Here is an 11,802-nt window from a genome sequence, read left to right on the forward strand (position 1 = left end):
CTGGTCTGAAAATACATAAAGAAATGAAAAAAAATGATACATATTATATGAACTGCTCTTTGTTTTTTATTTAGTTTAAAATGAAAAATTTCCTGTAATTATCAGGATCATTATTCTACTTGTCATGGCCACAAGGTGCTTCAGAAATCCCTTTAACGTGAATATTTTATATTCATATTAGAGCGTTTCTTTTGATGGAATTAATTATAGAGAGCATAACTGATAACACTTCATATTTGCAAGCCAATAACCGATATACAGGCAGAAAATATAAATATTTTTATGCAGATATTTATTTTTTTACATATAAATAGAAATATCGATATTTTTCCAAGGATAATTACAAAAGACTAACAAATACATTGATTTTATTAGAAAACTGTAAGATCTTTTTTTCCGAAATTATTAATAAACTGCAGTTCTGATTTGAAAAAATAATGCATATTGACAAGTTCTTTTCTTTTTTGGGGAGACATTATTTAAAAAATAAACATTTATTAGCCAATAGATTGTTTATCACTAAATTTAATACATTTTTGCTGATTGAAATAAATACATACAAAATAACCCTTAGCAATCTCTAACTTGGGAACAGTAGTATATTTTTAAGAAAAATTCTTTTTTTTTTATTGGGAAAATAATACTAAAAATAAACATTAATAAGCCGATATACTGTGCGTCACTAAATTTAATATATTTTTGCTGGATAAAATAAATATATACAAAATAAACCTTAGCAATCCTAAAGTTGGAAACAGAAGTAAATCTTTAAGAAAAATCTGATTTTTTTAATTGGGGAGATGATACAAAACAATAGCATTTATTAGCCGATACCGATATACTATGCATGACTAAACTTAAAAAGAAAACTAATTAAAAAATAAACCTTAGAAACCTAATATTTTGAAAAGTAGTATATCTTTAAGAAAAATCTGATTTTCTTATTGAAGAGATGATATTTAAGAAATAAGCATTATCAGTGATACCGATATGGCAACGATATATTGTGCACCACTGAATTTAATGATTTATTTATTTTTTGCTTAATAAAATAAAGAAATATAAATAAATAAACCTTAGCAATCATAAACTTTTAAACAATAGTATATCTTTAAGAAAAAATAAATAAATTCTTATTGGGGAGATGATATTTTTGAAAAACTTATTATCAGTGATACCGATATAGCAACCGATAAATTGTGCAACACTAAATTTAATGATTTCTTTTTCGTAACAGTACTATATCTTTTAAGAAAAAACAAATTTTCTCATTGGGGAAATTATATTTTAAAACATTTATGAATGCATTTATTAGCCGATATGACCACCGATAGATTGTGCATCACTACATTGAATGAATAGTAAAATAAAATAAAACATAATAAACCTTAGCAATCCTAAACTTTTGAAAAGTAGGATATCTTTAAGAAAAATCTGATTTTCTGATTGTGGAGATGATATTTAACAAAAAGGCATTATACTGATATGGCCACCGATATATTGTGCATCACTAAATGTAATACATTTGTGCTTAATAACATAAAGAAAAATAAATAAACAAACCTTAGCAGTCATAAACTTCAATAGTTTATCTTTAAGAAAAAAATTATTTTCTTTTTTGTAAGATAATATCTAAAAAAAAATACCCATTATCGGAGATACCGATATAGCCATCGATATATAGTGCAACACTAAATTTAATGATTTTTATTTTTAATTTTTTTTTTGCTTAATAAAGAAAAATAAATAAATAAACCTTAGCAATCATAAACTTTTAAACAGTAGTATATCTTTAAGAAAAAAAAAATCTTAATAATAAAATAATGTATTATCAGTGATACCGATATAGCCACCGATATAATGTGCACCACTAAATTTAATGCATTATTTTTCAGGACAGTAGTATATCTTTCAAGAAAAATCTGATTTTCTTATTGGGGAAATAATATTTTAAAACGTTTATAAAAAGCATTAATTAGCCGATATGGCCACCGATATATTGTGCATCACTACATTGAATGAATATTATAATAATTAAAAAAACAGAAACTTAGCAATCCTAAACTTTTAAACAGTGGTATATCTTAAAGAAAAATTTGATTTTGTTATTAGGGAAATAATAAAAAAATAAATAAAGCATTTATCTGCCGATATGCCACCGATATTTTATGCATCACTAAATTGAATGATTTCTTTTCTGAACCGTAGTATATCTCTAAAAAAAAAAAAAAATCCTGATATTTCTGAGATGCTTTGTTGTGTTTGTTCTGCGTCTGCCTCGTGATTATGTTCATGTTTTCATGTTGTAGCGAGATGGAGAATCTCAGACCCACCTTCAGGACCCTGACCAGATGTGTGGTACTGTTCACCTGCTGATACTGGACAGAACAAGCAAAACAGACAAAACAGAAGAGCTCTTGAGCATCTGTTCAGCAGCATATAACACATTTTTGGTGGAGTTTTTTATGTAGATATTTTAATAAAACAATTTTTTGGGGAAAAAAACAGGTTTTGGGTATTTGAGATTTGCTGTCTGGTTGTTTGGACACCAATAAAGATCTGCGATTAAGACTGTAATCTGGCAATATGTTGGACTGACACATCTGACATGTCAGTGGAGTGAAAGTGACTGTGACTGAAGTGAAGCATGTGTGAACTCTAATGAAGCTTACCAGCTGGCTGTGTCTGCTCCGTAGCACCAGGCTGGCCTGTTAGAGGAGAACAAAACATGTGACGTTTGGACATACAGTTGAAGTCAAAATTATTAGCCCTGTGAATTAGTATTATTTTAATTTTAAATATTTCTCAAAGGATGTTAAACAGATTCAGGAATTTTTCACTGTATTTCCTATAATATTTTTTCTTCTGGAGAAAGTCTTATTTGTTTTTATTTCAGATAGAATAAAAGCAGTTCTTAATTTATTTAAATCCATTTTTAGGTCAGTATTATTAGCCCCTTTAAGTGATATATTTTTCCATTGTCTACAGAACAAACCACTGTTATACAATGACTTGCCTAATTACTCTAACCTGCCTATTTAGCCTGGTTAAGTCTTTAAATGTCCCTTTAAGCTAAAAACAATTGTCTTGTCAAATATTATATACTGTCATTACAGCAAAAATGAAATCAATCAGTTATTATAAATGAGTTATTAAAACTATTATGAATAGAAATGGGTTGAACATTTCGGTTAAAGAGAAATTGGGGAAAAATATACAGGGGGGCTAATAATTCAGAAGGGTTTATGATTGTATTCATGTCAGAACTACCGATTTGATGAATTTGACCTGTTAGATTAAGGCATTTTAGGAGATATAGAAGTTTTGAGATATAATAAAGTCATGCAAGTAAGAATTTAATCTGTATCCAGTTTTTATTATAATTTATTTATTTTATTTATTTTTTTTTTGTGTGGATATTTTAATATAATGGACGCCCTCCCTTTAACTCAACAGAAAGCCTAATTGCAGCCAAAAAGATGATTCTCCAAAGACTCTGGGTTATCAAAGGTGACAATGAAATACTTGCCATTTAAGAGGAAGAGCTATGTCTTGAATCTCTTGGGTATCTAGCTGTTTTTAAGCCTTTTTTGACAGTCTATTTGTTTAGTTTAAACATAACCCTAACTCGTACTCGATCTCAAGAGTTCTGCAATACATTATGAACAATAAAAGAGCATTGTATTTATATTTTGATGTATGTAGTAGTTAAGTCCACTTAATATAAAGTGGGGCCATAAAAAAAAACTAGTGGAAAAGCAACTGTATACATTTATTTACCCTGATGGTGTGTTTTCACCCACCTGTCCCCATGGCATCTGTCTGTGAGGAACCCGCTGTGAATGGACCCCCTGTGACTGCAGAAAAGTTTCATTTTTAACTTTGACCATCAACTTTTTTAACCTTTTCTTCTGCTTTGTAAGCGATCCCTTGCAAAAATTGACCTTGGTAATCATAGTTTCCACCAATGTACTATATATAATCCCACTATATAATCATGTAGAGTCCCCTTTAAGCGGGTTTTCAGAACTTGTCCATTATTTTGGCTGCAGAAACTACGTTTACCATGGTATATTTTTATAAGGGCAGCTCACCTGCGCAGTAAGTCCAGCTGACGAGACAGAGGGTTTTAAACCTGATTTACCTGGTAAGTCTGTCTGAACCATGATACTATGTGTCTCTGAGGCATCTGAAAGTTTGACAAGAACAGTGAGATACCAAAATATCATACACGCATCATACATGTCACGATAGATAGATAGATAGATAGATAGATAGATAGATAGATAGATAGATAGATAGATAGATAGATAGATAGATATATATATATATAGATAGATAGATAGATAGATAGATAGATAGATAGATAGATAGATAGATAGATAGATAGATAGATAGATAGATAGATAGATAGATAGATAGATAGATATATATATATATAGATAGATAGATAGATAGATAGATAGATAGATAGATAGATAGATGATAGATAGATAGATAGATAGATAGATAGATAGATAGATAGATAGATAGATAGATAGATAGATAGATAGATAGATAGATAGATAGATAGATAGATAGATAGATAGATAGATAGATAGATAGATGATAGATAGATTGATAGATAGATAGATAGATAGATAGATAGATAGATAGATAGATAGATAGATAGATAGATAGATAGATAGATAGATGATAGATAGATAGATAGATAGATAGATAGATAGATAGATAGATAGATAGATAGATAGATAGATAGATAGATAGATAGATAGATAGATGATAGATGATAGATAGATAGATAGATAGATAGATAGATAGATAGATAGATAGATAGATAGATAGATAGATAGATTATATAACTAATAAAATGGGACTCCAAATAAGCCTGTATATCTGTGAATATACTGGCAGTAGCAAGTCTTGGTACAGCAAAAGCAGCAGCAGCATAGCAGGTATATTCAACCAAGACCAAAACATCAGTCATTGCCATGTACAAATTTATTACCAGGCTAAATCTCTCAGAGAGTTGTCATAACAGAACTACTTTAATAATGGGTATTTTGTTAGCTAAGTGAAGATTAAACTCTAACCAGCTTAGACTTATCTTAAACCAGCTTTGACTTAGCTTTGTAACTTAAAACACCTAGGAGTACTTTAGTTGTCAACATTATTACCTCTTTAAACCAGCGTGAAGTTGCTGACACTTTTATTTCAGTATGTTGATGTGCTTTCAACTGAAATGGAATATTGAGTAGGGGGCGGGGCTTTCTTTTGCGCATCATTCCCTCATAGCAAACTAATGGTAAGAGGAGCGTGGCTAAGAAAATTGTGGCTGAAGCGTCAAACTGATGCCAACAGAGAACCACCGCCACTCCAAACGAGGAAGCAACTGCTCAGACTTTGATTAACGATTACAAAACAAAAACAAATATTCAAATTTCAGTGGATTAAATTAACTGTTCACCTCAAGAGTAGCAATATGCACTAGCAATATTGTCACAGTCACCAAGTAGAGTGCTCACTAGACACACTAAAGAGCACTCTACACACCACATCTGCCACTGAAACGGACTACAAATCCCATCATATCCTGCAGTCACACACCTGTTTTCTCTCACCTCCTGATTACACACACAGCTGCATTTCATCACTGATTATTCGGACTATATAGAAACCATTCACACACACATCCTTGACTGAGTCTTGTTTTCACTTTAGTGAGCGTTTCCCTGTCTATTCTAGCTGGGTTTTGGCTAAAAAAAAACTACAAACAAGTAGTTTGAACAAGCCGCAAAAATATTTGAGCATCATGAATTTTATATTGTGTCACCAAAAAAATGATTGAGGTCACTTTATGTTTTGCACAATTAATTAAACGTTATGACTGGCCTACTTTCACATTTCAAAATTTCCTGGAATGATTTATATCTTGTTTGTGTCTTGGTCGTCTAGTAGTTTGGTTCAGTAATGTAAAGTTCTCTCACCTGTAAATCCAGTCCCGGTCGCGAGCACAGAATCTGCTTTTCGGAAACACACATGACACATGAAACCGTGCTAGGTTGACATTTGTTTGGATGTGCGGAGGAAACGTGCTCACCTGTGTAATTTGGCATGCCGTCAGTCACAGCTAAGTGTCCCTGTCCTGAAGAATAAGAGATGGCATGATATAGATGTTTAACCTTTATTTGAAGGGTATTTGTGTGTGTTTTTCTCACCTGTCATGTCAATTTGAGCCTGTCCATCAGTCACTGGCTCACCTGCAGCACCTGATGCACAACATTGACCAAGTTATTTATTTCTTACAAAAGAATGAGTTCTCTTTGCCATGATGACAGCATATCATATTTAACTTGATACTCTTCAAGATACTAGTATTCAGCTTAAAGTGACATTTAAAGGCTTAACTTGGTTAATTAGGCAAGCTTGACTAATTAGGCAAGTTATTGTATAACAATGGTTTGTTCTGTAGACAATAAAAAAAACAATGCTTAAGGGGGCTAATAATTTTGACCTTAAAATGGTTTTAACATTAAAAACTACTTTTATTCTAGCCGAAATAAAACAAACAAGGCTGTAGGCATGTGGATCGCTGGTAAGCATGCACCATCACCTAAACTATGTTTCTGTCACCGTATAAACTACAAAGCCCATCATGCACCTCACACACACCTGTTTCCGGGTCACCAATGATTACACACACACAGCTGGAAGCTGATCAAAGACTGATTATTTGAACTATATACACTGCTTACATTCCCTCACACATTGCTGAGTCTTATTATTGTTACACTACGAAGCATTTCCTAGTCTAGTCTTTCCGTGTTCTCTGACCCTTGCCTTGTTTCCTTGTTTTCGTTGTTTGCCACCTGTATTTACCATTTGCCTGTGACTTGACTATGCTTCTGGATAATCCTGTACTCGTTTGCACCTCTGATTGACCATTGCCTGTCTGACGATTCTAAATAAAGCTGCACATGCATCCTCACTCCGTTGTCACTCAACTCCCCTGGGTAACAATATGACTGCAGTACTTTCCTTGATTAGAGCTGTTAATACACAGCCTTGTGTTTTCATCTTTTTGTCTGGTTTTTAAAATTCAAATCACAGTTTGTAATATTGTTATTCTCCAAGTAGCTGGTAGCTTATGCTAAGAAAACTCATAGCTGCTGAAAAATAATGCACCATTTTGTACTTTTACAAACACAAAAAGCATAATGATTGTTAAATACACATGGTAAAATATTAAAGATAATACCTGCCATATCTGTCTGTGCTCCTGCACCAGTGACACCATCATGTCCTTTGAGAAAACAAGGCAAGTTTATTTATGAAGCACATTTTACTTAAAAAGTAAAGTTATACAAAGTAAAGTTATATATAGAGTGTTTTAAATATATCTTAAATAAAGAGATGCATCAAAAACTAGGAAATATAATTGATGTAAACCATAATTATAATAATAAACTATGACTGTAATGTAGGTAACATTTTTAAATAAAGAGACAAAGAAAATTTTAACTTGCGATTATACTCATCGAGCCTTCCTTAAAAGTTGTGTAAATGTTTGTATGCAACGTTATTAAAATAACATTTCTGCAACATTCCGGTAACCAAAATTCTTAGATCGTTAGTTATTGTTGATGAATGTTGCTGATAGAAAAACATTTCGAGAACATCATTATAATGTGAAGCAGATGTTTTAAATTATGTTCTGAAAACATTGTTATGACATGCGACTGAAGCAATATGATTTTTTTGTTGCAAAAAATAATGTTAATACGACCCCAAATTAATAACAGGGACTAAGCCAAAAAGAAAATGAAAAAATGAATAATGTTAAAACATTAAACAAATCTGGGAATGTAAAAAAAAGGTTTTTAGAACCTAAAATTGTTACCTGGGTGTTTGAGTAAAAGATCCTTTTTGTTTTACTATGTATTATTTTAAGGAAAAATATTTAATTTTTAAATAAAACATTTATCATTTATATCCATAAAAAATGTATTTAGTCAGGTTTACATTACATTTTAGATGACACAATACCAATGTTTTAACTTAAATTGGTGGAATAACCTGTACTAATAATCATGAGCAATTGTTATTGTCAATAAAATAACATAAAATGTAATAAAATATAATGAATAAAATAAAATATATTTTTTTACCAAAATAAAATAAAAAAATAAAATAAAATTTGGTGGTGGGTTGCACAATCTTCTCACAGCAAGAAAGTCACTGGTTTGAGCCCCGGCTTGGTCAGTTATCATTTCTGTGTGGAGTTTGCCTGTTCTCCCTGTGTTGGTGTGGGTTTCCTCCGGGTGCTCCGGTTTCCCCCACAATCCAATCACATGCGCTTTAGGTGGATTGAATAAACTAAAATTGTCTGTAGTGTATGTGTGTGAATACAAGAGTGTATGGATGTTTTCCAGAGTTGGGTTGCAGCTGGAAGGGCATTCGCTGTGTAAAACATATGCTGGATAAGTTGGCGGTTCATTCCACTGTGGCGACCTCTAATTATTAAAAGGACTAAGCCAAAATAAATGAATGAATGAATAAAACATTATCATTTATTATCAAGTATAAAATAATTAAAAATGCAATGTTTTCAGTCAAGTTTACATTACATTTTAGACTATGCAATGTTTTAACTTCAGAAGAGTTAGTCAGTACTTGTTGGAATTAGCTGTATTAATTATTCTGAGCAATTGTAATAAAATAAAATAAAATAAAATAAAATAAAATAAAATAAAATAAAATAAAATAAAATAAAATAAAATAAAATAAAATAAAATAAAATAAAATAAAATAAAATAAAATAAAATAAAAACAAAGTAAAATATTTGTAATTTTGAAGAAATGTTATCTTATATACCTATATAATTTCACAGTACGTCTTTTATTCATTTATTTGAAAGAAATATGCCGATAGTGTTTGCTTACCAGTCGTATCAGCGTAAGGACTGAGAGTGTGGTCACTTAAACCAAGTGCGCCAACTAATAATAACAGAAAAAACAAAAAATCCTGTACTAAAGCTCCTAAACAGAAGAATATATGATGAAAATGTGCACAAACAGATTAGTGAAAGCCACCTACCTGCATCTGCAAGTGAGCTGACTGTATGGTGGTCTCCTGTACAGACATAAGAGGAAAACAAAGCTGCACAACATTATTACTGTATGTGTGTTAATGGCAGCTTTAAACCTGCCGTGAGAAATATTTTCCGTATTGAGCTCAAGCATTCAGTAAATCCTAGACTAGCCAAGAAAACACGCATGAAAGTTGACGTAAGGCTAACAAATCAGTCGTGTTTCAGTGATGTCATAGACTCTTGTGATGGAGTACCAGCTGTGTGATGTGTCTCCGCTCCTGCTCCACCTGTTCGGAAAGACGTTCAGCAGTTTTTCACATCCATTCCAGGATATTAGTCTGTCTATAAGATGACGTTGTGTTTTGTATTGTGTGTGTGTGTGTGTGTGTGTGTGTGTGCGTGTGTGTGTGTGTGTGTGTGTGTGTGTGTGTGTGTGTGTGTGTGTGTTTTTGGCTGGATACATACTGAGGTCGAGATGAACGCCTGAGGGGTCACCTGTGAATGAATCCAGACTTCAGTTTTCTCTCTCTTTTATTTTTTTCAATGCTTTTATACCTGACGAAAGTCTTGTCGCCTATCCAAGTTTTAGGAACAGCAAATAATAACTTGACTTCCAGTTGATCATTTGGTTTCAGAAGTGTCTTAGGGTGCTTTTACACCTGTGAATCGACTCAGGCCCCGCTTACACTAGTGCGTTTTAGTTTTAAAATGGCGTTTTAGATCAAAAACGATCCACGTCCACACTTGCATTTTACCTAACGTTTCTGAACATAAATCCGTCCGCACTACACCACCAAAAACGTATATCACGTGACCATTCGCGCACTCCTGGCATGCGCGTTCTAGTATAAACAGGAAGCATGTGTCTTTGCTCGGCATTTGGTTACTGTTAGTCAACAAACGCCGGTTGAACATTAAATGCGATGGCAAAGAAACCAAGAGAGGTATTTTTGTGGACAGACGACGAGGAGACGAGATTTCTGTGTCCATGTTGTTGTTCACAGTGAAGGCTGGTCTGCTGTTTTCTGGTAGCATTAAAGTCATGTGTTATAGTCATGTGATAGGGGCTTGACGAATAAGGGAAGGATACGCAATGACACAAAAGCCCCAATCAGGTAGCGAATCTCAGCAGCCCCGCCTCCGTTATCAGATGTCTCCATTTTCCCTCATCCACACTGAGACGGAGCAGCAGCGTTTCCGAATGAAAACGGCGTCTCCAGCGTTTTTAAAATGCTCCATTTTCGGCGCTCGAGAACTCCGGTGTAGTGTGGATGGATGGCGTAAGCGTAGCAAAACTTATGCGTTTTAAAACGAAAACACATTAGTGTAAACGGGGCCTCAGTTGTTCCGAAACAGAGCTTATTGTTACATTGTTGCTCTTTGCTCTTGGTGCGGTTCGCTTTCACACGGCAAAATTTCAACCCGCGGACGTTTCTGCGGACCGCGATTTACGTCCCGGGAGGTACGTATTTGAGCATTTTTTTGTTTTTGCAGATCCGCGAGAGGCCGCTGTGCGCGCGGCGTTCGCGCCCGTGCCGTTCTCGCGCGAAAAGCCATCGGATCGGGGAAAAAAAAAAAAAAAAAAAGCAAAAGCCCTCGTCTTCGATTTCGACCGCGTTTTCGGATCCCGCCACGTTCTCGCCCTCATTTTTCGGATTCCGTTTTTCGTCTCACCTGATTTCCGGAACCTGCTGTTCCCCGGACTCGATCGGAGGCGAGCCGTCGGCCGGCGAGCGCGAAGAGGAGGGGCGGAGCGCTGCCACACCGCCCCACGGCGTTCGCTCGAAAAAAATCAAACGCGGCCTTTACATACCTCCGGCCACGTAAATCGCGGTCTCCAGAAACGTCCGCGGGGCTACGTTTCCAGAATGAGCTTGGGTTCAAAATTTCTAAACGGACCAAAAGAGCTAAAACAAATCACGTGTGAGTAAACTCTCCTCACATTGGTCAGAGTTTCACGGTTTATTTTGTAGAATGCAGCGTCCCGCTCAGCTGTCAGGAGAGGTGGTGGTTTGGTGGTGTTTGACAGAGTGCGCGCGACGTGTCAGAAGAGCGAGGAGGGATGCGGTGGGGAGGGGTGAGAAGGGTGCGCGACGTATTAAAGGACTTTACGTGATTTTCGGGAGATTATCACTCGTTTGTGGGCATTCGGGAGTCTCTGTGCTTTGCGAGAGACTCCTGAAACTTCCAGAACACTTGGGATGTCTGTAATGGCCTCCCGGGCTACTCATAATTCTCTCTTCATATAGCCGTATGCCTATTACATATCCATAAAACAGTGTGATATAACCGCGCTCGGATGCTTTCTCACTACAATCAATCCGCTCCAGAGTTCGTTTTAATCGAGCTGAGATCACCCCATTCAAGTGATCTCAAAGCGATTGTTTTGGCGCGGATCCGAGCACGATTTGTGGATTCACATATGCCAAACGAACCGCGCATACTGGGCAAACGAGACAGGTTCCCAAACAAAAGTGTAGGTGTGAAAGCATCCTTATATGAAAGGCAAAGGCCTCTAGATTACGCTTATTTTCCCACAATAAAAAATGATCATGCCTTGATTTTTACTGATTTAATTAGCACAGTAAGGTCCGACTTAGTTTAGACAAAAGTCTTGTCACTTAGTGAGGTTTATTTAGAAACAAATTTCGAGAGGATCACATGCTTATGATTATTCACAGCTGTTCCAGCATCAGCTCATGACCAATTA

General features: G+C 34.7%; 1 protein-coding gene across 20 annotated transcripts in view; it reads right to left on the reverse strand.

Moving 5' to 3' along the window:
* Window positions 1-11,802, reverse strand: part of si:ch211-80h18.1 — a 40,509-nt gene that overhangs the window by 646 nt on the left and 28,061 nt on the right. For 10 of the 20 annotated variants that reach the window (XM_073930849.1, XM_073930845.1, XM_073930850.1 and 7 more), the window contains 12 exons: window positions 9,558-9,587; window positions 9,347-9,379; window positions 9,098-9,133; window positions 8,944-8,997; window positions 7,259-7,303; window positions 6,219-6,269; window positions 6,101-6,145; window positions 5,988-6,020; window positions 4,145-4,189; window positions 3,804-3,857; window positions 2,673-2,708; window positions 2,334-2,378 (listed from right to left, as the gene is read on the reverse strand). In XM_073930849.1, coding sequence (XP_073786950.1) covers window positions 2,334-2,378; window positions 2,673-2,708; window positions 3,804-3,857; window positions 4,145-4,189; window positions 5,988-6,020; window positions 6,101-6,145; window positions 6,219-6,269; window positions 7,259-7,303; window positions 8,944-8,997; window positions 9,098-9,133; window positions 9,347-9,379; window positions 9,558-9,587 — 507 coding nt within the window. Of the gene's footprint in view, window positions 1-2,333; window positions 2,393-2,672; window positions 2,709-3,803; window positions 3,858-4,094; window positions 4,190-5,987; window positions 6,021-6,100; window positions 6,146-6,218; window positions 6,270-7,258; window positions 7,304-8,943; window positions 8,998-9,097; window positions 9,134-9,346; window positions 9,380-9,557; window positions 9,588-11,802 lie in introns of all 20 variants that reach the window. The other 10 variants (XM_073930842.1, XM_068215139.2, XM_068215136.2 and 7 more) reach the window with 3 other exon arrangements.

The sequence above is a fragment of the Danio rerio genome, chromosome 19 (assembly GCF_049306965.1).
Source record: "Danio rerio strain Tuebingen ecotype United States chromosome 19, GRCz12tu, whole genome shotgun sequence".
NCBI classification, from domain to species: Eukaryota; Metazoa; Chordata; class Actinopteri; order Cypriniformes; family Danionidae; genus Danio; species Danio rerio.